Below are 26,174 nucleotides of genomic sequence, written 5' to 3' on the forward strand. Positions count from 1 at the left end.
ACACACACTTGTCAACTTATGTCTCTGGGTGTCAGGCGCAGGGACAGTGCCCCTCAGATCTTTGCGATTTAAAGCTCTGCGTGGCACTGTAACTATTATAGACAGGCGTGTAACTGACCATCAGGCGCACGACTTATTCACGTCACTTGACATTTCTCTTTTCTAATTCTAATCAATTAGTGATGTCGTAATGAGACTCCGATTCGATTTTTAAAAACAATCGATTTTATTTATGAAGAAGTTTTAATCGTGAATGTGAGCGGGTTTCTAAAAAAAGATATTATCTGATAGGAATCGTGATGTTGCGTTTGACAATTTGTGAACTCAAGAATTAATAATTAATGTTAATAAGTATTCAAATGATGAAACAAGAGATAATTACTTCTAAACACTTCTTTAGACAATATCCTTAGGTGTATATTTTATTTTTTGCAAGAGCGTTATTTAGTAGTAAATACCTAAATCATTTGGTTAAGCACATTGACTTACAATTATGTGGACGTCGGGTCCGCGCTAAAAAGTGTCCGCACTTGTAAGGCGCTAAAATCGTATACAAAGCGCCAAACTCCGCTTTAGTCTTCATTTGTTCTACTGACAGCGCGATACTGCGATGACATTACAATTTAAATTTCGAATAGGTTGACTTGGGACATTTTTTTCGTGGTTTTTGTATTAGACCCGTCGTCCATTTATTTGTAAGTCAATGGTTGAGGAAAACAGCTTTTCCCGCTTCTCCTCTGTGGACTCAGCTTCACTTCTTTTTCTTTAATACGCCTCATCGACAAGTTTAGTTATCAGTTCAAAGAACCCTTGCCCTTCAGGACAACCTTCGTAAATAGATGGACAGTGGAACATCTGTCTCCCGGCCGTCGCAGCGTCATTGTATTCAGCCATAGCATTTTCCTCGTATAGGTCTTCTTCAAATAATGACCGGCCGTAGTCCGGACTGCAAGTAAAACACTTAATATACTTAATAATTAATACCACCAACTATACTCCGTCCAATCGTTTATTTCTCTTTTCTAATTCTAATCAATTAGTGATGTCGTAATGAGTTTCCGATTCGATTTTTTATAACAATCGATTTTATTTATGAAGAACTTTTAATCGTGAATGTGAGCGGGTTTCTAAAAGAAGATATTATCTGATAGGAATCGTGATGTTGCGTTTGACAATTTGCGAACTCAAGAATTAATAATTAATATTTTTTTATTTTATTTCTTTATTTATATTCAGGTTACTGAGACCCATAGATACATACCTTACAGACTAACATACATAACAATATAAAATAACACTAATTACTAATTTAACACGTATTTAGGTTGTCGGCGACGTGTGGCGCCATCTGGTGTCAGGCAACCGGCCACGGAATCGCCGGTATAGGACACCCTTCGGCCAGAACTCCTCCTTCATGAAGGTCGACAGATGTTCGGTCGGCACTCTCACCACAAACGAATTAAAGTTCACGTAGTGGCGAGACTCCAACCGCTCGACCCTCAGGGTGTATTTGGATTTCAACCTGATGTACTCCACTATCTCCTCAGACTTCGTGGAGTAATGCAGGCGTGACAGGTACAGCAGCGTTGTCGGGATTGCCGGACGCAGCAAAAAGTTGGACCCTGTCGGTGCAGTGCCGCACAGGTTACGGCTGGTGGGCTTCCTCTTCTTCTTCTCCACCTTTGTGAAGCCGTCATCGTCGCACCGGTCCGTCTGCCTCTGTGGTTTTGCAACTTCAGAGACAGGTACACGAGGTTTTTTCATCCCCTTCGTTGATAGCTGCCTGGCTTGTGGTTGTGGAGCAACGGGTCGGTTAACAGCTGCGACAGCGGCGTAATCACGTGGAGGGGTCAACGTGTTTACGCGTGACGTCTCCGCCGGAGCGGACAATCGAGGGGCGGGGCGCGGGGAATCGCGCTCAGCGACAGCGGTCGGTGACGCATCCGTATGGGCCGACTCAAAACTGCCGATAGATGCATTATGTGCCCCGCGACGAGTATTCACGTTACAGGCCTCGGGTGACCTACTTACCGAAGTTGCACTACTCAGTAATACAACTTGGGCACGTAACTCACAGATGGTGTTATCCGAAGCCTCCAATTTACATTGAACTTCGGCCAGACTTGCTTTCAGGGATGTGATGTCCTTAAGCAGCCTAGTGACATCGACATGGTCGAACGTGACAGGGGGCAGCTTGTGCAGCTCCTTTGCCACGAAAGCAGGCACGTCGTCTGGGTCGGTTTCCTTTAACATCGTTATAATGTCCTGGATGCTCTTCGTTCCTCCATCCCTCCGGCGAGATGGCATCTGCTCGGCCTTGCCAAGCACACGGAAAAGCAGCGCCTTGCCACTGCAAATCTCATCTTCTTTAAAGTTTGATTTGCAGATCTGCATGATGCTGACCTCGTCCATAGTGTCGATGGCGTGTTGTATGAACGCCAGCAGTTCATTGGCTATGAGTTGTTGGGAACCCATAGTCAATTACGCGTAGCGGTCATTACCGCGCGGATCGCGAATTAATATAATTCTTACTGTGTGAGCACGTCCGAATCTGAGCGTGCATCGCACCGGACTCATGTTAATAAGTATTCAAATGATGATTCCCGTTCATATGGAGAAGAATCTGACGATTCATTATAATAAACAATAAGAATTTATTATAATTGTTATAATTATTAATACAAAGATCGAATACTCAGAAAAACACTCAGAAAAAATTCCTTCGATCCGGTCGTAGATGGCGCTACGACTAAAAAGTCGTTGAAAGACCAAATACAAAGACACGACTCAAGCACATAGAAAAATTCGTGAGGTCCGTTGGTTCGTTCCGTGGCTTAGTTGGTATAGCGTCTGGCACGGTATGCAAGAAGACGTCGGTTCGAATCCGACCGGATCGAAGGAATTTTTTCTGAGTGTTCGATCTTTGTATTAATAATTATAACAAACTAGTGGAGTAATTTCACAAAAAATAATTGAATAAAAATTTAATTAATTTATTATAATTATTTATAATTTATTTAATTTCGTTATAATTTATTAGACAGGTACCAAAATTTGTCAACTTGAATAATCTTCGCTACGTAATCCCTTGGCTCGATAAATATCGGAGCTAAAGAGCACGTCCCTTCACTAAAATTAAAAAACAAAAGAGTCCAGGAAGTATTACTTTTTTTGTCTATAGTTGTATGTCTATAATTACGGAACTTCGGAGGCGTGAATATGTCAAAAGTTAAACAAACGGTTGACAGATTATAATGACACCTAAATAATATTAACTTAATATATATAATATATATACAGGCTTTTTTTAAAGTTATTTCACTGTTTAACTGCAAAGCTGTTCGCAATTCGTAATTATTTTAGAAATGTTAAAATTTTAATAGCAGTTTTAATATATAAGTCCTTACGTGAATCAATCATTGGATACGGATTGAGCACTTATGGTAGAACATTTAAGATAGAATACTCTCGCTAAGATAGAATTTATGAACTAATAATGCACTTTTAGTAGCTCTATAGTAGCGTAATTATGTAGCCCTCGTGAAGAGTTCGTCCAGGGTGGTACTGCCACCTTACCTATTTCTGCCGCCAAGCAGTAATGTCAGCATTACTGTGTTCCGGGTTTAAAGGGTAAGGGTTCTGGTGAAATTACAGGCACATGCGACTTGTCAAGTTATGTCTCAGGGTGACGGGCGCTGTGGTACTGCCCTCAGATCTTTGCGATTTAAAGCTCTGAGTGGCACTGTAACTGTAATGGACAAGCAAGTAGTTTATCATCAGGCGCACGACTTGTCCTTTCCGTCACTTGTTGTTATAAACAAAACTGCAATTTTGATTCGTCAAAAAATAGTACCTTCAAAATTTCAACCTAATTTCAAAGGTACAGAGCCATTATTTAAACACTGCAAAGTTGTACCTATGACAATACAGGTCGAACAATTTTTTAACACCGACGTACATACCTATAAAAAACATACTCCCATGATAATCAAACCCGCGGAAAATCGATTGCTAAGATCATCAAGTGTATAACTAAGAACAGATAGCTATTGTATTCTCAACCTTATAAATGACTTACCAATACACTAAAAAATATCTCACGAGAACAGACATAAAGTATAAACTTAAACAACATTCAATTGAAATAAAAATTATATAAAATCTTTGAATTAATTTTATTAATCTACCTATGACATTAACAAAATATATCTGACTATTATAAATTAACACGTTTACAGAGTTAACGTATTAATTTTATGATAAAAAACATATAGTAGAAAAATAACACCCAATAAACATAGCAAATATTATATTTTATTTAAGACTTGTGAAACAATAAGGCGATGGGCTGTAAAACCCATGCAAAAACCCAATAGGGTTTATCTTACATCCCTTTAGTTCTTGAGCTAATTTGTAATCTCTTTGTATAATAAAATTAAAAGAAAACGAACATAATAGTAAGAACATCGTAATCACATAGACAACTATAAATTCACGAGAGAAATAAATATAGACCATCTGAGGTATTGACGAAATTCAAAATAGGCCAAGCAATTAAAGCAACCTCAATCAGTCCAGTGCAAAAATAGAAATAGAATAATTACTCACGTTAACAAAATATGGATTATTTCACCAAAGAGTCCCTCCTCTTCGACTGGATATTGCGCAGCTTCACAAATAGCTCTCAACACGCAGTCGTGACCATTCATACCGTTACTGAAATTATTATAAATTACGCATGTATACACTGCAATGAAAAAATTGTGATTGATTTAAAGAAGCCGTTTTTTAACTTTATTATGCATTGACTTACAAATAAATGGACGACGGGTCTAATACAAAAACCACGAAAAAAATGTCCCAAGTCAACCTATTTAAACGTAGTGACATGTAAAGGGATATGAAAAAGCTAAAACGTTGAATTTAAATTGTAATGTCATCGCAGTACTGTCTAATTTTGCTTGCTTCGCTGTCAGAAGAAACAAACGAAGACTAAAGCGTGAATGACGCTCTGTATACGATTGTAACGCCCTATAAGTTCGGACACTTTTTAGCGCGGACCCGACGTCCATATAATTGTAAGTCAATGTTATTATGTAACTTGTTTCAATCTGAGCCTTTCAAGCACAACAATTGCAACAAAACGCACAATGATTGCATTAACAATTTCGAAGTAGCTGTAGAGTAACTTGTGAAAGGGTTCGTCTTAGCAGCAGTAGAGTTCAATTATTTATTTTAATTGTCGGCAAACAGATCAGCCTTCCGGATCTGAGATCTTTTTTGAAAGAGTTCGTCCAGGAAAGTACTGCCACCTTACCTATTTCTGCCGCCAAGCAGTAATGTGTTTCGATTTTGAAAGGTTAAAGATGCTGGTGACATTAAGGCACACGAGACTTGTCAACTTATGTGGCTGTGTCCCTCAGTACTTCCCTGGACGAGTTTGTTCATAAAGAGTTTAACAGCTAATAAAATACATCTTACATTTCCAACAAACCGATCATAGCCTTATAAAAGGTCAATCTTTCATTCTTACGACTTCTCGACTCCGCTTCTCTTTCTTCTCTAGAGACCTCCTTGATGAAATAGTACTGCGAGAGCTGACTTATGTTTTGGAATTGCGTATATTGGTATTGGAAGTTAGCTGCGAATGCCAGGTTTATGTATGGTTCCGATTTTATTGGCACTCCAATGCCCAGAATGAGCTAAGAAAAAGAGAAATAAATTAAATAACCATTTTTTTTTCGTGATTTTCCAATTTGTCCAATCTAGAAAGCCCTTTTACACGTTCCTGGCGGTCTCCAGCTGTTTTCATCCAGTCTCTACCACATTGTCGTCCTTACAACGCCTTATGATGAATAATTGCTATTTAATTCCAACCCTTCGTTGAATAAAGCCACAACATAATTTTTTATACCGTCTGTTAACGCATTTTTACACCGTGTCTCACAGCTGTTATCGTCCACCATTTAAAAAAATGTAATATTATAAGAAAAATTATAAACATTTTCATAATTTACAAAAAATTATGAATATCTATAAATATTTATAAAAGGTTATAAAAATATATATAAAAACATTTAATTATATTTACCAAAATCTTTAGAGCATGACGGGTTATTGTATCAATGGCCCTAATTATCTTACATTTGAAACATTAACGAAGCAAATTGATTGTTTTTTGTGATATTAATTGTTAATTGTTGTGATATTTAGAAGGGGTTTACCTTATAAAGTCCTCCATAAGGGTACACCAATGGCAACCCGTTCAATTGACGTTTGCTTCTATGGTCCTCTTCTACACAGTTTTTGTCTTCTGATTTCACTGCATTGCATATTACAATCCAAAGTAAACAAATTACTTTAAATAATTCAAGAGACCTGTAAAAACATACACACCTATTAGGGTGAGGCCAGACGAGCGTAATCTTTTGAGTTGTGAGTCGTGTTTTTTGAGTCGCTTAATTTACGCTGCATACAGTTTTATATTAAAATTCGTTTTGTGCCACACGACACAATAAGTTGTTTGCCGATTCAGGGGCGCAAAAATTAGAGAGAGGCGAAAGGGTAACATTTATTAACATGTGGTAGTACTTTAAATTTAAACTATGAAGGTGACCACTTTCAAATTTTCGTATTGAGTGGATGTAGCCAGCTTCATTTTTTTTTCTAATATCATGAAATGCTTCACAAATGTTAATGGATCCATTACACTATTTGGACACAAATATTCAGACAAACGCTTAAAAGCAACCGAACAAAATACGAAATTAAACTATGAGATTATTACAATTACAAGTGTCTTACGACAACATGGCTTCTTATTCTATGGTTACGGGTATAGTATGAAACCTGTAATTATGGTACCAGCACATTATGATGACCGTTTTGACGTTTGTCCTCTCATCAAGTTTTGTATTAATTCATTACTATGTTAAAGGACTACATAACTGCTAATAGATGTACATTGTTGTCAACAGTGACGTGCAGTAAAATTTATGAAACTTGTAATTTCAGGACACAACTCGGCATTTGTTTATCGAAATTCATAATTGTTAAAAATTAAATCTAATACGATCGTCACTTATAGCATCGCTGTCCAGCATAACTTCTACATCCGGAAAACTCGCGTCAAAGCTCAATGCAAAACAAAGTTTTCGTTTCGAATTGACGACATACGTATAAAGGAAACATTTTTATTTTCGTTTTATTAAAACTTTTTAATCAGCTACCCCTTGCAATACTAGTCATAAATCTAAAAATTTATAGATGCGACTCGCATTTGATTATAATATATTTTTTCGACAATGAATAGAGATTTGACCTCACTATTGTAATCTGTCAAAACGGCCATCATAGTGTGCCGGTATTGTAGTGATAATCATTTAGTGAATAACTACGAAAGCATTGAAATCTGTAAACTACGCAGACTCAAAAAACGCAACTCACAACTCACAAAATGACGTTGGTCTGGCCTCAACTTAAAGCATAATTCTGAATTTTATTACATTCAGAATAGCGTGGTTTGCAATATTATTAGCCTTGACTAATTGATGTTTGTTGTAGATCTATGTATGTATCTAATATGTAACTATTTGATAACATCATGCAGCTTGTAAAGAGCCCGTAAAGTTGGTTTGTTTGAAAAAAAAAAATATTCTTGATTTAGATCCGAAATAACACAGTTACATTTTCAATGTGTAATAATCGCAAAATCCTAAGAATTCGATAAATAGGATTGATTGTTATTCAAGTTACGTTTGTGCGATTGCACACACTATGGGTACAGTGTAACATGAGTGTAACAGGTTTCCATATTTAATTTCCGGCATAGCGAAATAATTTTACTTTATTTATATTTATTTCGGCTATTTTGATGTTCATAATCGAATCCGGAATTTTGTTGGCAAAAGTAATGGCACTAGCGCGTTTAGTCTCAGTCATACATACATACATACATACATACAACAATATGTATATATATTGTTTTTTATTATCTTTATTACAATAAATATAGAATATTTTTGGAATATACGGAAACGTACACACAGGTCAATTGTTGGCGCTGCGCTATTTTCAGCTTTCTAATTTATGATTTCAGCGCAAACGAGAGTTGATATTTAAAAGTGATATAAACTTAATATATAAACTTATCACTAAAATCTGTAATTATAACTATATGATAATTGAGTATCGTAGCACATTTTTATTACACCTGTATTCAGGGTTACTTGTAAAATGCGAACAACCTCGCAGGACTTTATTACTAACATCGTAAATAACAACTTTTGCGCGGTAACAAAAGAATGTGCTCAAAACTATCAGTCCGATGTAAAACGCAGGAGCGGGGTTGAGGGTAGTCGAACGGGACGCTTGTACGTTTGAACTTACTACCATATACAAATTTAAAAAGTGTCAGATAGTACAACAATAGTTATTTTTGATATAAGTGCGGAAACTTAGTCATTATTCACGAGTCTCGAGGCTTCTTGGCCCGAGCCAGAGGCGAGGGTCAAGACGCGAGACAAGTGAAAATGACAAATCCGCACGTGTATCAAACGACGTTTTTTAATACATTTGCGAAAGAACTACATTGAAAGTAAAATAAAACAATATTTAAACAAAACTCATTTTCTGCTAGTAAATTAAAATAATGAAATACAACCACTGCAACCATTAGTTAAAAGTCTATGGAAATCTAGTTCTAACGTGCTGTTTTTGTTTATTTTCTGTAATATCGGTCTGTAACCACTTTTCTTATTATGACGTCCTGGTACTTTTGTTTAAACTTCTTTAGGAACCCGTGCACAGTAGTGAGATACAATTTATCTGTAATACATAGAACAAATATATACATAAAAATCTCGCCTGTCACCCATTCAGGGGTAGGCAGAGACTGTGGACCTCCACTCGATATGTTCATTATATAGTATTTGTAAATAAATATAAGTTTTAATGACGAATGACTTACGTCACAAAGCACATAAATATTAAATAAATATACAACCTCTTTATTTCTATGTTTAAGACTTGAAACAACAGTAAATTTAAAAAAAAATGGAAAAGCAAAACGCACTAGTGCGAAAAATCCAACTTTCGACACGATTTGTTGTACGAAAAATACCATGTTTTGAGCAACTGTATTAAAAAAGGTTTTATAATTCAACTGTTTTTCTTTCATCTACCATTTCCCTCGCTATAGTGACGTGAAAAGTTGTGTGTTTCGCTCGGCAGCAAAGTTGTTTTGCGTCTCGTGTCTTGAAACCCTCGCTACGCTCAGGAATCTATATTTGAACCACTCGGTTTGCTCGTGGTTCAGTCTTAGCTCCCTTCGCTTGCTCTGGTTTCAATACAAGCACACGCGACAAAGAACAACTTTGCAGCCTTGCATAACAAATAACTATTGTATGTTTTGTAAAAAGTCATGGAACAAAAGTTGTTGTTTATGATGTTAATAATATAGTGTTGTGAGGTTGTTATTAACAGTCTATACAACCTTATTTAATAAAATACCAGATGCAGTTAAAGAACTAAATTGTAGGCAATTTAAAATAAAATTACATAATTTGTTAGTTTCACAATGCTACTACAATATAAATGATTTTTTAATAGATAACATAAACTGTAAAATTGAACCACTGTGCGTGATTGAAATAAGAATTGTGTAAAATATTCGCATGCCAAGTTTTGGTGAAATGTACTATCTAATAATAATATACTATAACACCATTGTAAACTACATTTTTCAGCGAATAAATATCTTGTATTCTTGTATTCTTGTATTCCTCAATGGCTTTGGGTTATGGTGATTACGCATAACAGTGAAAGTGTTGAATCAATCGCTTTGAAACAAATATGTATATAGTGAAATTGAGGATAAACACTGATTACTATATGGTGTGAAGACACGATTCCTACAAATTTTCACGACAAAAAAAAGACACAAATTTACCGAGAACATTTACAAGAACCGCTGTATTCAATAGGTACATATACCAATGTTTTTTTTATGAACTGAACTAAATAGAACACATATTCTGTACGATATACCTATATTTTTCATATGTCTTTAATTACGTCAAACAAAATGAACCGTATTAGTAAGGGAAAAGTTTGAATTCGAGGTAGTGTCGACAATTAAAATAAAAAAATACTTACATTTCTATTACTACAGATTTTCTTCAACTCACACATTAAAACATGTTCTCCGTTCAAAAAATACCGAACTATTGTACAATCTTTATTGTACAAATCCCATTGACTTTTATATACAGAATGATACTTTTTCTAAAATAATTTGTTATCTCTCATCATATATGCAGTGCAACAGACGTAGGACTGAGTATCTGAAATTTAAACTAACAAGCATCGTAACACTTATAGTCACTGTTAAAACAGTTCTTATTCAATTAGTGCCTTTGTTAATTGCTCTGTAAATACCAGGGTCGTTGCTTTTAAGTTGATTAAGGAACATCCTGTATTTAACTCACGAATTTTCTTTACCAGTCCATCACGATGAACAAACTTCTAACTACGTAATCCAATAGATTGTCGTGATGTTCGAGAAGGTGTTATTTCGTATTTGAAAGGCACTCATTTGCGACGGTTGCTATGGTTATTTTAGAGGTACCTACAAAAAGCTATAATTATATTATCTTTAAGTTTCTTCTCCTTCTTTTTATCGTGTCGATGTTTCTTTTACTTTAGAACTATATTGACTTTGAATAGTATTTTGCCATAAGGGGGACAACCAACAAGTGCTGCCTGAACTATGTTGGGGCACCGTAGTCACATCGGGTAGGACTAGCATCCCTGAACCCTGTAAGGGAAGTAGGTACTTAAAGTGCTTGGGCTTCATCCTGGACGGCCGCTGGGACTTGGAGGAGCACTTCCGGCGCCTGGTTCCCCGGATCGATACAGTGGCGGGCGCGTTGCATCGGTTGCTGCCCAATGTGAGGGGACCTTCCGATGGAGTTCGCCGCAAATACGGTGGAGTGGTGCGATTCGTGGCCCTGTATAGAGCGCCCGTCTGGTCACATCCAATGACGGGCGTTTAATGGCCATGCGGCGCTGCACACCATTGAGGCTCTGCAGCGCCGTATGGCCATTAGGATCGGCCTGGCGCGGTCTTCCCCGCTGGACATCCTGGCGGAGGAAGATGCGCTGCCCGAAGTGCGGTGACAGGAGCGCCGACAGGTGTTCGAAAAGTAGCGCAAGAGCAATCTGGAAGTCAGATTGAGCCAGCGGAAGTGCGTCACCACGTTCCGGCTGACACATAAAATCACCGGACACGGATACTTCGATGAGTATCTAAACCGGATCGGACGCGAGTCGACGACGCAGTGCCACCACTGTGGGAGGGACCAGGATTCCGCCCAGCCGTCGTGAGGAGGGGAGGGGGAGGACGCAGCTCCTCCTAGGTACTGGAGGTTCCTGTACGCAAAGTTGTTCCCGGATCCCACCCACTAGAGCACTCGAGGAGGTCACCGTGGGGTTTTAGCAGGTAGAAGTCCGGCCTTGGAGGATTTCCCCACAAAAAATAGCATCCCTGAACTTCCTGAGTCGATTCAAGGACTTCTACACGGGTCACCGCAGATTGTAATGATGTTTCTACCGACATATGATTTTTAAATTTAACTTAGTATATCACGGGCATCCTTTCTATCCTACTACAAAATACATTTCTGCTTGAGTTTGTGCAGGAAAGTCTATTAACCAATATTTACTAATTGTAGTATCGATAGCCTACATTTGGACGTAGTTAAGCAAAAAGGATCCAATCCACAAAATTATCAAAAAATGAGTTACATGTACCAAACGGTTCCTAAAGTCTAACGTCTTAGATCAGCCAAAAAATCCAACATATAAACATAAATAAATATCTCTTGAGTTACATGACATTATAAGTTTTGAAAATAAAACAAGAGTGAGAAATATTTTTAAACTTCAAACTGCCATATCTCGAAAGTGAGTGGATGTCGATTGGATACTTTTTGTTTAACTACGTCCATTTGTACTCGTAGTCTGACTGCAACATGTGATGCGTATTGATTTGTTAGCAATTATGTTTACGTTTGATTTTAAATTGTATAGTTTTAACACTTATGTTCTGGAGACCGAATCAATAAAGTGTCTGTTCTGTTGAAGGCCTGTTGTCGTCCATATTAATACACACCCGCCGTGCTCCCGACCCGACACGCGCCCGACCTACACCCGCTGTTAGTGTGTTTCATGCTTTAACCATATCGCTTTAAACAAATGCATTTCACTCTATCACCTACGTCCATCCTAATAATATGAGATGGCGACCCAGTCAGTACTTTTTTTATATATCAAGTGATGCGACGAATAAGTCATGCACCTGACAGTAAACTACACGCCTGTCCATAACAGTTGCAGTGCCACTCAGAGCTTTAGTTCGCAAAGATCTGAGGGGCACTGCCACTGCGCCCGTCACCCCGTGATATAAGTTCACAAGTCCCATGTGCTTTCACAAGAAGCTCTACTGCTACAAAATTATTATAAGTTTTTATAAATTTTTATTTTTACATAAACTACTAATTAATTGTAAGCTTTACCTATGTTTTTGTGAAAATACTGCGCTAGTTTGTTATTATTATTGATAAAGACTGAACAAACAGACAGAAACTTCCTTGGATCAGACTGGACTCGAACCAATGTCTGCATACCTAACCGGAGCTACCGCTCTTCCAACCGATATACAGATTTTTATACTACTCTAGTCTAGGCTCTACTCTATGAGTAGAACTACTGGCTGAGTGAATATAGTTTTGTATTTAGAATGTGTTTAAAAAAATAGAATAGAAAAAGAAGAACACCTTGGCAGATCTAGATGTAGCCTCCAGAAGTGAATTTGTGAAAAAATACAATAAATATCTAATTTTGAAGTTAATCCCATTTTATATTTGTAAAGTACCTCTCGGTACGCGACCTGAGCTACCCCTTAGGTTACACTACCAAGTGACGGGACGAACAAGTCATACGCCTGGTGTTAGGCGACACGCCTGTCCATAGCAGTTCCAGCGCCAATTAGAGCTTTACATGTGGCACACTGCCAGTCACCCTGTGACATAAGTTGACAAGTCCAATGCTTACATTGCTTGGTGGCAGGTGGCATCACTCTTCTTCTTCTCTATGTGCCCGTTGCGGATTTTGGTTTGAAGATGAGATACAACTTAGTATTGCGTCATCTTGATTGGATGAAATACTTCCTACCGTGTATTAGCACATTCTTTAGACAAAATCCTATATTTTATTTCATTCTAAACCATTTTATATAGCAAAACAGTTTTTCCCGCTTTACCTCTAAAACAGCTCTGTAAACTAGTTACTCAGAAGACAAGTTTTCAAAGCAATTTTCACGGTTATGGAAATGCAATCCCAATAGGCATATGTAATGAATCCGTAACCAAACCCATTTTGCCATCGTCAATTGTATTATAAACTCGCGCGTCGTCTGAAAAACATGATTCCCGAACGTATTAGTATATTAATTACTTTGTTTACAATATTTTATAGTGACGTAGTAAACAGTGATAAGTCGATAGAAGATAGTGTTCTTCGTAGAAGTAGAAGACAACTATTGTTTCCAAATTCAACTTTATTTCAGGTATTACTATAGAAATTCAAATATAAACATTTCAGGTTTTATAGAAAGGGCGAAACTCGACTATTTTCGTATATTTACCTCCTGTTTTAAAACTTAACCTTAATTAAAAACAAAATTGAATTTTAAAACAGAATGTAAGTATTTTAAAACAGTCGTTAAAGCCCAAAACAATATTCCAAGTTTTTTCAAAATGGCGCTTTCGCCCTTTCTACAAAATACCGTCGATATTTCGATGACCTCCGTGGTCGAGTGCCTTGTACATCGGTTTTCATAGTATGGCCATCTCTGAGGTCGCGGATTCAATCCCCGGCTGGGTCAAACTAACTTTTCTATATTGTCGGTACGTGACACCCTTCGGCCAAAACTCCTCCTTCACATTGTGACGGGACCCCAACTGCTTTTAAGCTTTCACTCCACAATATCCGCAGATTTTGTGAAATAATGAAGCCATAAATATAGTAAACACTTTTTAAATTAATTAAACCTCCCTTGGATACTAATAACTATAATTGGAAAAAAAAACATGAACACATTTACTGAGACCTGCTTAAACAAGGTCAAATACGTATAAGTAATTATATCTGATGGCGTTAGTTGAAATGGGCCTTATATCACTTTTAAATATAAATTTTCGTTTGCGCTGAAATCACAAAATTAGAAAACTGAAATAGTACAGCGCTAACAACTAACCTGTGTGTCCGTCTGTTTGGATTCCAAAAATATTTTGTATTTATTGTAATAAAGATAATATCCCTAATGGGGGCTGTTATATTCGGTGGTGGGGGGAAAAACAGCAAAACATCTAATTACAAAACAAACGGAATTACATTTCATCGGCAATTAAATATGTAATTTTGCAATTTTGTCCATTATAGCAAAGCTTAAGTTAAACTGGTCGATTTCAAGTGAAATAATTGACGATACCCGTCAATTGTTTCAAATTGGGGCTGGCCAGTCGGAGCACAGTTGTCACAGTAATGATTTGGCAGAATTGTTTTCAAACAAATTAAATGACGTTCCGTCTCTATTTCTGGTTATGTACTCGATGCATGCGTCCTTTCAACTATCGGTGCCAGGTAGAACTGTTCAATCCTTCAGCAAACGAAACTCGGCCACGTAGTTTCAGGACTCACCTGTGGGTTATACCATACAAATACACATTCATTGTATACAATCTCTTGTACATTAATTACAAGTAACACAATACAGGAACTGTGACGACATTATGTAAAAATGCATAACCGAGGTTTTTTCCTAGACAACAGTATACTATTTTGATAAATAAGACTGTAGTAATTACAAAAATAAGCACAGAATTGCAGGTTTAGAGAAAACTCGATACTTGTTTCCAGAATCTAGAAAATAATAATAACTAGAAAGAAAATGATACTAAGTAAATTACAGTCACATGAGACTTGTCAACTTAAGTCACAAGGTGACGGGCGAAGTGGCAGTGCCCCTCAGATGTTTGCGGTTTAAAATTCTTAGCGACACACAACTGCTTTGGACAGGCATGTCGCTTACCACCAGGCGCACGACCTTTGTGCGTCCCATTACTTGTATCACAGAAAAAAATATGTATTTTCATTGATAATGTAACTTGTTTCTATCAAGCAAGATAATTGCAACAACAAGCACATTAATTGCAATAACAATTTTAAGTAACGTATTTAAACATTGTTGTGATTAATTCACTCATAAGTCACTTTTTTACGTTATTCTATTTTTGCGCTATTTTAAAAGTTTTCTAAGAATAAATTTTAAATTTTAATTTAATATGATACTATTCATCGGATCTAAAATTAATCTCAATTTAAAACAATAACAAAACACAAGTATCAAATATTAGTGCATTGGTGCAATATACATTAAAGTGTGATTTTATTTAATTGAATTTGACACTTTACATGCGCCAAACTCAACACGCTTTAGCTATCTTAAAGCAAAATCGGATATTGCCAAAGAACCATTGAATCCTTTGATACAAAAAGCTTTTAATTTGCATATTCATTATTTAAAATTCCAGTTCAACGCGGGCATAGGAACCCCAACGGGCAACAAAATGATCAACATAAATTGGGCGTTTCAAGCGAACTTCCAACTACCATGGAACAGATCCCAAATACCCTTGGACGTACTCGAGGCTAACTCCGGCTATGTAGGTATGTCTAGAAAGAAAAGGGACGACAATAGCATTTATGGGGAGCTGGAAAGAGATGGAGATTATGAAAATGATGCTAAGTTGTATCATTTTTATAAATACGTGGAGGAGATTTTGGCAGGGTAAGTAATAGTGTATATGACATTAATTAATATTTTGATTTATTTTTATTCAACAAATGTTTCTAATACGAAACCCTTTGTGATATTTATTTAATGAATAACTTATAACCTTCAAAAAGCCCTAAGTTGTATTTTTTGATAAAATACAAATGCCTAAACATAAATAGTAAAGTCGACCTCTGTGACCCAACGGTTTGCACTGTGAGCGTTGGATGTGCAGGTCCCGGATTCAGTTCCCGGTAAAGCCAATTTAGGAAATGAACTTTTCTAAATCGGTTTTTGTCTGGGTGCTCTGGACCCCGATTCAGAACTCTTCGATATTTTAACCGAATCATTCGATTCGATAAGACAAACGTTCGATTCGGATACGATATCGATAATTCAACAGCGTTTACGGAGTTAGTCGGTGAAATAGATAATAAGAAAAATGTTTTTATATACATTTTGAAGACATTATAGGCCTAAATTATAGGAATGCATTAATCTTGCATTAAATAAATTAATAAAATTGAACAAAATCCAGACTTTATTTAAAATAATAAGAGATTTCAATATTACATTCTTGCTTTGTAAACAATAGGATGTTCGTTAACTTTCACTTGATAACTGTGTTCTGAATAAGTCGAGAAGTTCGCGTAATCGTATGGGTGTGACGTCATTTCGGTTCGGTTTCGAATACGACAATTTGACGTCCGATTCGGGTGTTGTGAATAAAAATGAAAAGAAATCGTACGATATGAAATCGAATCGGTCGACTACTGAGTTAACGGAAAGTTCTGAATCGACCCCCTGATCTGCCCCGTAGTGAATTCACAGTATAGGATTTGGTTAGAGATCAGGTAATTGTTATGGATGTTTGTTTTGATACTTTAAAACAGTCTATAAAAACAGGATGAATACGAGAATCTAATCTTCCTGACCACAGTACTTAACAAGTGGGAAATGTTATGGCTAATGTCCAGTATCATAATTAAATTTGCTAATTTACTAACACTTTGTCGATCGAGTGTCGACCACAATTGATTAGACTATAGCTGTAAAACTATTTATCTATTTCAGTTTAGGACATAACGGGTCATCATGTGTACTAAAAACCTTGTGTCAACTTGGCGCCGAACCTCTTCATTCTGATGATAAAGAAGATCTTCTTCACGAACTTGCCAGCTTTGTTCTTAAGTAAGTTAGCTTCATTAAAGTCTTATTTTTCTGTTTGAAAACCAGTACAAACTTCGCTATAGTTTATTCGCATAAAAAATGTGGTAAATTCAAATTGACGAATCACATCACTTTATTATCACGTGACATGCGGTAAGGAATTCGACTGACCAATCATATGACTTTCATATCACGTTAAACGGAGTGCAAAGTTTAAACTGTCCAATCACATAGCTTTAATCACAAATATATATTTTAAGTGTCATCTGCTGAATTCATTACTGGAACAAGTTGTAGTTCTTCAATTTCGAAATAGCACCTAGTCAAGACCAAAACAAAATAATGATGAAGATAAGTCCAACCAAATCAACCAAAAAACCACGGGCCCGCTTCGAATGTCGCTTGTGCTCGAATCCCAGAAAATACGAATATCGCTTGTACTCCGAAAGATAAAATGACCTCTGTGACATTTCGGACCGTCATTTCTCGGATTTGGAACTGGGGGTCTACTCTCGATCTCCGCCCATCCGTCTGAAACAATTACTGCCAAATAAGCAATACTTGACCAAATGAAAAGACGCGTGATGCGAATGAAGCTTCATACTGGATACTTGTCTTTTAATTTTGTCGAATATTACTTACTTGACAGTAATTGTTTCGGACGAATGTCGAACGGAGATCGACAGTAGCCCCCTGATACGAATCGGACGTTGTGCGCAAACGAAGGTAAATGTATTTATGAACCATAGCACTGTTTATTGCAATTCAAATTGCAATTGAGTAGTTCACAATACTGGCCTAATGCAGATTGGGGACACGTTCAAAAGTTATTAACCTTGTTTGACATGAAGGTGTCATCAGGATGTTGTCCTTCACTGTTAGCTAGACGTATCGCTAATAAATATTCTCAGATACGTAATTATAAAAGTTGCAATAGAGCTCCTTGTGATATATTCGTACAGGGAAAAGTCTTGCCATCTAACCTATTTCTGCCGCCAAGCAGTAATGCGAGCATTAAGTAAGGGTGTTGGTGAAATTATGGGCATATGGATTCGTCTCAGGGCGACAGACGCAGTGGCAGTGCCCCGTGATCTTTACGATTTAAAGCTCTGAGTGTCACTGCAACTGTTATAGATAGGCCTGTTGCTTAGCACCAGACCCACGACTTGTTAGTGCCGTCGCTTCATACCTATCACCAAAAAAAGAAATAAAACCTCTGTATATTTGCTTTTAAAACAAACAACACTTCTGGGGGTCTACTCCCGCTCTCGATTTCGAATACTCGACCAAATCGAATATTATTTATTCGACTGCAATTGTTTCGTTGGGCCTGGATCTGTATAAGTACTTTAGTGGTAACTAATTGATGTCAAATGGGACCAGTTAAGAGTCCTTAACGTTGGTTTGTTCGAAAAACAAATATACGTGATTTTAGTTCCGAAAAATTTAAAATTTTTAAAATTTAGATTTCGTATTTGTAGCAATCGTGTAAACCTAAGAGCTCGATAAATGTAAGTTATTTAAAGATTGGAATCTCAATACAGAAGCAATCGCTCTAACACTGAACTATCACATCTCTCTGTTGGTGTTATTATCGAAATGAGGTACACGGGCAATTGCAATTGCAATTCTAGAGAAAAAAAATCAATTTCAGAAATTCAGCATTCAAAATGTTGTCATCCGGTAATCGGGATATCCCGTATATTTTGATTTTGCTGGGCGAGGCGATCGCTATGCTTATCATGGCTTTATTTTTTCTTTCCTAAAATTCTTCTTTTTGTCCCAGTCCAACAAATGACGCAGACCATGGAGTGACAGAGAAAGACGACCAGTACCATTACATACGAGCATACCATCGTGGCCATAATGATGAAGATTGTGTTACCTTGTATAATGATTGTAAAGTTTCTGTAATTGATATGTTTACAAAACTTCATGGTACGATTTAATTGAAAAATTGATAATTTAAGCAAGAATTATATGTTGTGCCTTATCCATTATTTTTTAATTAACTTTCAATATAATCATTTTAGAGAAGTACTACCACCATTCTTATTTCTCCCACCAAGCTGTAATGTGAACATTTTAAAGGGTAAAGACGCTGATGAAGCTACAGACCCGTCACTTTATATCTCACGATCACGGGCGTAGTTCTAGTAACTCAGATTTTTGCGATTATGGTTTTGGGTGGCACTGCAACTGTTATGGGTAGACGTGTCGCTTACCACCAAGCACTCGACTTGTTCATCCCGTCACTTGATAACAAATAAATAAAACTTCTACTTTTATTTTGCTTCCATCATTGTTGGATAGACTTTGTATGCCTTATACTAATAATAATTTAACATTGTTGGCGTATTCATCAAACATGGGGTAAAAGAAAGTCACATTATCATCAAATATTTAAAAAAGTCCAAATTTATGCAATGTATCCTCGCCGATTGCAGTAAAGGTATCAAGAATGGAGCCTTCGCATTCTGGAAATAAATCCTCGCATCCAACCTCTATTTCTCTGCCGATTCTTTCTGCCGCGTGGTACTCGTTGTCCGTGTGATGGGAAAGCGTGTCTTTGGTTGTTGATGGCCTGGAATTTGAATAATAGTTTTAAAAACTGATTTATAGTCCCATTTCTATGAGAAATTTGCGGTTGAAATCGGTTTGTTGAGTCATGAGATTGGATATCTGTACTAGTATAGTATATTTTGTGGTATGGAACATTCTCGGTGGACTCCGCCACCTGTCTCGACCTCAGCTGGTGTTACACTTTTATGCCTTTTACAGTTTTAAACCCTGGGTCTCTGGTGGCCTTAAGCGAAACCTACAACGAGCTTTCTGTTCTCTGTGTTAACAGCTGCTACTGCTAAAGACAAGCTTGACTATCCAAACGGGAAATATTCTTCAATTCTTCTGATTTCTTAATAAAATTGTAAACTTTTTACTCCTTGCCAGAATTCTTTGACGCTAATTATTGATATATTAATCATGAATTTATTTTTATATCGTTTCTAGTTTTACTTTATTTGCAACAATTCCTCTTAGTTAAATTTAATTTCATAAATAGTTAAATTTGATGAACAGTTGAATCACGTATATATTTGCATGCTAACCATAGTTATATATAAATAAATTCAGCTTATTCTGCCATAGCAGAATATCTCGATGAAGATTTCCATCTTGAAGTAAACGATACAGAAAATTTCATTGTTATGTATTTTGTATACTATTTCCTTCAAATATATTAACTACTCTAATATGAACGACTGTATACGTATAGCTTTACTCTATTACTTTGACCCTATGACCTCTTAGGCATTTCGTGCTCAACCAACGTCTGTCTCATCAACAAAACATCAGGCCGTGAAATTACCCAATTAGATATTCGGCATCGTTAAATGTTGCAAGTTTGCCGTATAATGTTTTAACTTTGACAATCATTGTTGGTGCAGCTGTTAAATGAAATGGTTAGTATTCAAAAGCGCAAAAGATCCATTTTGTCGTACGTAAAAGACGACACTACATTTGAAGTAATGTAAGGCCACAAATTCGGTATGGTGGTACTCAAGGTCACCGGGGCTTCAAGGTTTGTGCTTATATTGCGCGCAAACGTGAGTCTTGTGTTCCATACATCCAACACAAGACACAATGTACGTGCAAACCTTGAACGGTCCACTGGACGCACCACCGTTGCGAATTTGTGGCCTAAGGGCGTTTGAAGAGCGAGAAAACTCGGATCCACACACAAAGATATATAACATAACGAGGGTGGTATCCCACTAGGTTTTATATTCTATAAGTATGTATGAATCCAAACGTGGACGCTGCGTATCCACCACGGCGGTCCATACGTGTAAATAAATAAATAAATAGTTTTTAATACAGTTGCTCAAAACGTGGTATTTTTCGCACTACAAATCGTGCGGAAAGTTGGATTTCTCGCACTAGTGCTTTTTACTTTTCCAGTTTTTTTTAATTTACTGTTGTTTTAAGTCTTAAACATAGAACTAAAGCGATTGTGTATTTATTTCATATTTATGTGCTTTGTGACGTAAGTCATTCGTCATTACTATACTATATCTATGGATTTTTACACCTATGAAGTAAATGCTCCTTAGTAGCGATTATGTAGAAAATAAAGTAATATAAAATAGTAATTTTAATGTGGCTGAATACTGGCAACAGTTGCCATATTGAAAAAAGTCGGCCAAAAAAAGTACTAATTTTTTTCATCGTTTACATTCCCGCCTTTTTCATTAACTTTTTTACGATTTGATTTTGTTATTGACAAAGGAATAAAATGAGGTTTTTTTTAAATACTGTTTTATTTTACTTTCAATCATTGACTTACAATTATATGGACGTCGGGTCCGCGCTAAAAAGTGTCCGCACTTGTAAGGCGCTAAAATTGTATACAGAGCGCGACACTCCGCTTTAGTCTTCATTTGTTTTATTGACAGCGCGATACTGCGATGACATTACAATTTAAATTTCGAATAGGTTGACTTGGGACATTTTTTTCGTGGTTTTTGTATTAGACCCGTCGTCCATTTATTTTTAAGTCAATGCTTTCAATGTAGGTTTTTCGCAAATGTATTAAAAAACGTTGTTTGATACACATGCGGATTTGTCATTTTCACTTGTCTCGAGTCTTGACGCCTCGATGCCTCGAGACTCGTGAATAATGACTAACTTTCCGCACTTGTATCAAAAATAACTATATCAATATTATTATGTATGTTAGTCTATAAGGTATATGTTTTATGGGTCTTTTGTAACCTGAAAATAAATAAATAAATAAAAAATAAATAAATAAATAAAACACAAACAACGTCAGCAAACAACGTCTTTACATGGGTATTTTTCCGATAAGTTTTTTGTACTCAATTTTGGTGACAATTTCTTTTTATTTAAATATTTATATAATATGATCATGAAGTATTATTTAATATTCGAGTGCAGTAACCTGAATGAAATATTCTTTAATATTTCACGAGGATATTCGAGGTATTAAATAATAAGAATTGTCACCAAAATTGAGTACAAAAAACTTAATTGAAAATTACTAACAACTTTAAAAATAAACGATATGTCAAAATTCTTTTTTGAAAATTGTACTTTACCTCATTTACATAGCGACAAAATTTGCAGTTCACATAACAATTTACATAACTTTACCTGTGGCTGTATGTACGAGTTATTTACAAGCAGAAAGGCTTGTTAAATTTAAATTTGTTCTCTCCAATCTTTGCCTCTGCGTTTTACAAGTCTCCTATAATACTTACGTGAATAAAATATGGCCAATTTCGGCGAGCAAGCCATTTTCGTGCGTGAAGGGAACCTGGGCCGCCTCGCAGATTGTTCGAAGTAAACAAGGGCGACCTGAATAGCCGTATCTGAAATTTTGTAAAAGCTGGTTTAAGTTTTTCATGAAAATTTAAGGTCCCAAATCAATAGTGGTACCAATAAAAGTACGAATGACAGAAAGAAAGTCAATATTGCATTCCACATATTTTAATGATTATTTTAAAGTGCTAAGCTAACGGCACTTTCGCACTTAAGCGCATAGTGTTAAGGCAAGTAGTCCAACTCCGGCTTTTTCGGCTCGTCAATGCCTACATGTTGCGTTCGCTTGGAGCGTAGGGTTGTCAAATCATTATTTTACTAGTACTTGCAAGTTGTAAGCATAATTTGAATAAATTAAAGTGTTCTTCTCAGTATGATCATGCTTATAATCTTTGTCAAATTCAATACTTCCTACTAATACTGATATTTTTGTACAAGTATAGTGTACTACTTGTTTTATTGTTTTATTACACTACATTATGTTGTGTGGCGCTCGACAAATTGCTGTTTTGTTTTTATTTCAGTTTTTGTTTTTTTGTCGTTGGCGTTTTTATTACATTTATGTTAATTATACAATTTTACTTTCATTCTCTTATACTCTGTATTTAATATTTATGTGTGTCTAACTGAAAAATAACCCTGTTTTTTGTTCGTGGGAAGAATTATATTATATTTCTTACTTATGAGAACTAATCATTCCTACTTACCTTTCAGCCATGTGTTCTATAATCTTATAAAAATCCCATCTATTCATTCTTTGAGGTTCTTCATCCAAATTATTTTTATCAATCGCCTCCTGCCGTCTTATAGCTTCTTCTAAGGGTAGTTCTGAATTCACAGACCCGTCAATTGCATTTATAATACCGCCTTCACTGTATAGAGCTCTTTTCTTCCTACTGTCAAATGTTATATCAACTAATGTATTATTATCATCGTCGTCACGATTTTCAACTTCAGTCACACTTTCAGAAACTTCCTTGTCATCATCTCTGTCTCCTTCTATCATATTACCGTCCATATCTCTCGACACTGTTTCAGCAAATCCGTATATTCTACTTGTGTATTCAGTACTGTTTGTTGGTAAATCATATTGGAATTTTATAACGGTGCCAACAGTCACAGAAGTGTCTTTTAAGTCCACTGGAATACCAAGACCAAGGATGAACTGTGAAGTAGGAGAAAATCATCAACATCATCATTTACTACATTAATTTAACCATTTAAACATTATAGGTCATGACTCATGACAACCTGAAAGGTTAAAGGTGTCACTGCCGTAGTTTTTGTCATCCAAGCACGCAGGGACTGTACATAGATTACAACAACTATGACCCATATAATATATATCATAACACTCTCAACGCCAATGTGGGCCGCCGGCCACCCACAAATATTCGACTGCAGTAGGCCACTACGTATCTTCAAATGTTAACCAGCAAGTCATGCGGGCCGCCGGCAGCCCACAAAAACAACAACAGGCCACAATGTAAATTCGAATTTTACCTACATACCACAATTAGGAATTAAAATTTATTTTCGAGTTTTCTAGTCCTGACCAATTAAGTGTCACCCAATTGTTTGGCTCTTCTGTTAACAACTGATCCAGATCGTAATCAAGTATCGATCTCATCCCTAGTGGTGACATTTGTCTGTTTTTGTTAGGATCACGGAGTACCAAGCGGCCTGCTGGTAACGCTTGGAGGTGTCCCGCCGGCAGCCCGCATGGCCTGCTACAAAAGTTACTTGAGATAAGGTGAGTTGTGCTGGGGAAAAAATGCGTGTCCCGCGCGCCGCCCACATGGCCTACTTCATCAGAAATCTCGTTTGTACTGTGGCGCTGGGAGTGTAGACAAATGTATATGTAATAAATGAATTTTGAAATAGCAAATTTTGAATATCAACCGGAATGTGATTAAAGAAGTGTATATGTACACTGTCCCTTGAATTTGTGAAGACAACTATCAAGAACAGCCACTTTATTATATAATATTTACATGTCGCAAAATAGCCCTAGCAATTATACCACAAATGGTTATTAAAATATAGCTACCCGAAAACAGTACGAAAAATATTGCTTGACCCCAAATTTCATAAAATATAATCTTTGTACTAAAAGAATTTTTATTATCTTGTCCATTATTAGTATTCCTTTGTGGCTAAATCAAGTTTTACCGCCTCGAACTTTCTCGGGACGAGAAGCAAATCGGAAATGATAATTTAATTAAAAATAAGACGAAAGTATCTTGAACGGCCTTAAACAATAACAAAAGGAAAATAATAGGAGCTTTGTTAAAAGTTCTTTGGACTGTTTATTTTAGTTGTCTGTGATCTTATGAATACTAAGTTTTAATTACGAAAATCAAAGAACGTTGACTTAAGCGACCAGAAATCTTCGTTCATGGAACCAAGGGTGGTATGCATGAATTGTGATTTACGTCCTAAGTCGTTTAACATTTCCTTTTTAAGGAAATTTAGACAAACGAAATTAACCAAAATTTCAAAGTTTTCTAAGAAATTTAAGGAGTCGAAATATCTTTAGGGAGTTGTCAAAATTGTAACACTAAAGTTAAGCTGTCCCTTAAAACATGATCTCCATTAAAGAGGCTCCCTGTATTTAATAGACATAGATATTTGACACAACTGAGACGCAAGATTTGAGTAGAAACGCCACTGATCGATCTTAAAGTCTATCACGAAATACGATACTACGTGATTGCGTCCGTAACGAAGCTCATACGTACAATATTTTGTCAGTTTTACGATGAAAGTAATGTCAAAATTCTATATGAAAGCTGTCATTTGAAGCTTCGGAATAACTTAATGTCAAATCACCATCTTTGTAGATCTTCAGATCGATATTTGATTAAAGATTAAATGATTTTATTACCTAAACACAAAGGAATAGATCTTAATTTAAACAGAGACTAACAATGTTAAACATTTACCTTATAAGAAACTGGAGTCTGTATTAAGCGACTAGACATGTATTAGGTACAGCTCACTAGGCCCCCACCCTTTCAGACTAGTTTTAAATAAAAACAAATCAAGTATTGTTGGTGTTGATTAGCAGGTGGTTTTATTCGTTTCACCTATATAATGATGAGTTCATTATTACATTTAAAGAAGTAATCATTAATATTAATAACTTTGATGATTAAGCTGTTTTAGCTACCAAAACAGCTTTTATAGATCGTTATCTAACGCAAGATATCAAAATAAGTTAAGCTATGTCAGTTACGGCGGAGAATCTCAAAAATTTTCTATTAAAGAGCATCATGTTTGAAGTAACAGAGAATGTTTCGCTAAATTTCTTCAAAAATAACTTTAAAAAGAAAGCAACCCGAGCACAAAGCTACCGTTGAACAAAACGAAACATAAACCTCACAGCACACTTCAAAAAGCGGACTAGAGCGAGCAACTTAATTGCATTTAAATTCGCGAACAAAAACACTGCTTCGTTAAGCCGGATCCACTGTGCAAAGAAAACATCATTTACTTAACTTAAATCAGCTACGTTATGTAAATTTACATGAATTGAGAGAGAAAAAATACCTGCGCTCGAGCGGGGCCTCCGTCTGGGTACACGAGGTACCGTTTATGTCTATACGCCGATGCAAATAGTACCAAATTGAGCAGAATTAACACTCGAGCCATTTTTTTTTTAAGAAATCGAGCACTACCACCCGCGCATGAACGTTGTTTAAAATAAAATGTGTGTTTGCATACGGAGACTGCCTCTAATGAACCGTTATGTTTTCCCAGTGATTTG

At 36.3% G+C, this 26,174-nt stretch overlaps 3 protein-coding genes across 3 annotated transcripts; 1 reads left to right on the plus strand and 2 right to left on the minus strand.

Moving 5' to 3' along the window:
* Positions 1-765: 765 nt before the first annotated feature.
* On the minus strand, positions 766-6,812 carry LOC113234855. The gene is made up of 5 exons (XM_026470377.1): positions 6,805-6,812; positions 6,225-6,378; positions 5,482-5,702; positions 4,609-4,716; positions 766-946 (listed from the first exon to the last, which is right to left on the minus strand). Exons 1-5 carry the CDS (start codon positions 6,810-6,812, stop codon positions 766-768), a joined length of 672 nt encoding a protein of 223 aa, XP_026326162.1.
* Positions 6,813-15,678: 8,866 nt separating this feature from the next.
* Positions 15,679-19,145, plus strand: LOC113234857. The gene is made up of 4 exons (XM_026470378.1): positions 15,679-15,910; positions 16,970-17,086; positions 18,852-19,003; positions 19,099-19,145. The coding sequence occupies exons 1-4, from the start codon at positions 15,690-15,692 to the stop codon at positions 19,143-19,145; spliced, it is 537 nt and encodes a 178-aa protein (XP_026326163.1). The 5' UTR covers positions 15,679-15,689.
* A 295-nt stretch (positions 19,146-19,440) lies between these two features.
* On the minus strand, positions 19,441-26,059 carry LOC113234858. The gene is made up of 4 exons (XM_026470379.1): positions 25,958-26,059; positions 23,113-23,570; positions 22,345-22,455; positions 19,441-19,649 (listed from the first exon to the last, which is right to left on the minus strand). Exons 1-4 carry the CDS (start codon positions 26,057-26,059, stop codon positions 19,469-19,471), a joined length of 852 nt encoding a protein of 283 aa, XP_026326164.1. The 3' UTR covers positions 19,441-19,468.
* Between the last annotated feature and the right edge of the window lie 115 nt (positions 26,060-26,174).

The sequence above is a fragment of the Hyposmocoma kahamanoa genome, unplaced genomic scaffold (assembly GCF_003589595.1).
Source record: "Hyposmocoma kahamanoa isolate Upper Pololo Valley unplaced genomic scaffold, ASM358959v1 86, whole genome shotgun sequence".
Taxonomy (NCBI): Eukaryota; Metazoa; Arthropoda; class Insecta; order Lepidoptera; family Cosmopterigidae; genus Hyposmocoma; species Hyposmocoma kahamanoa.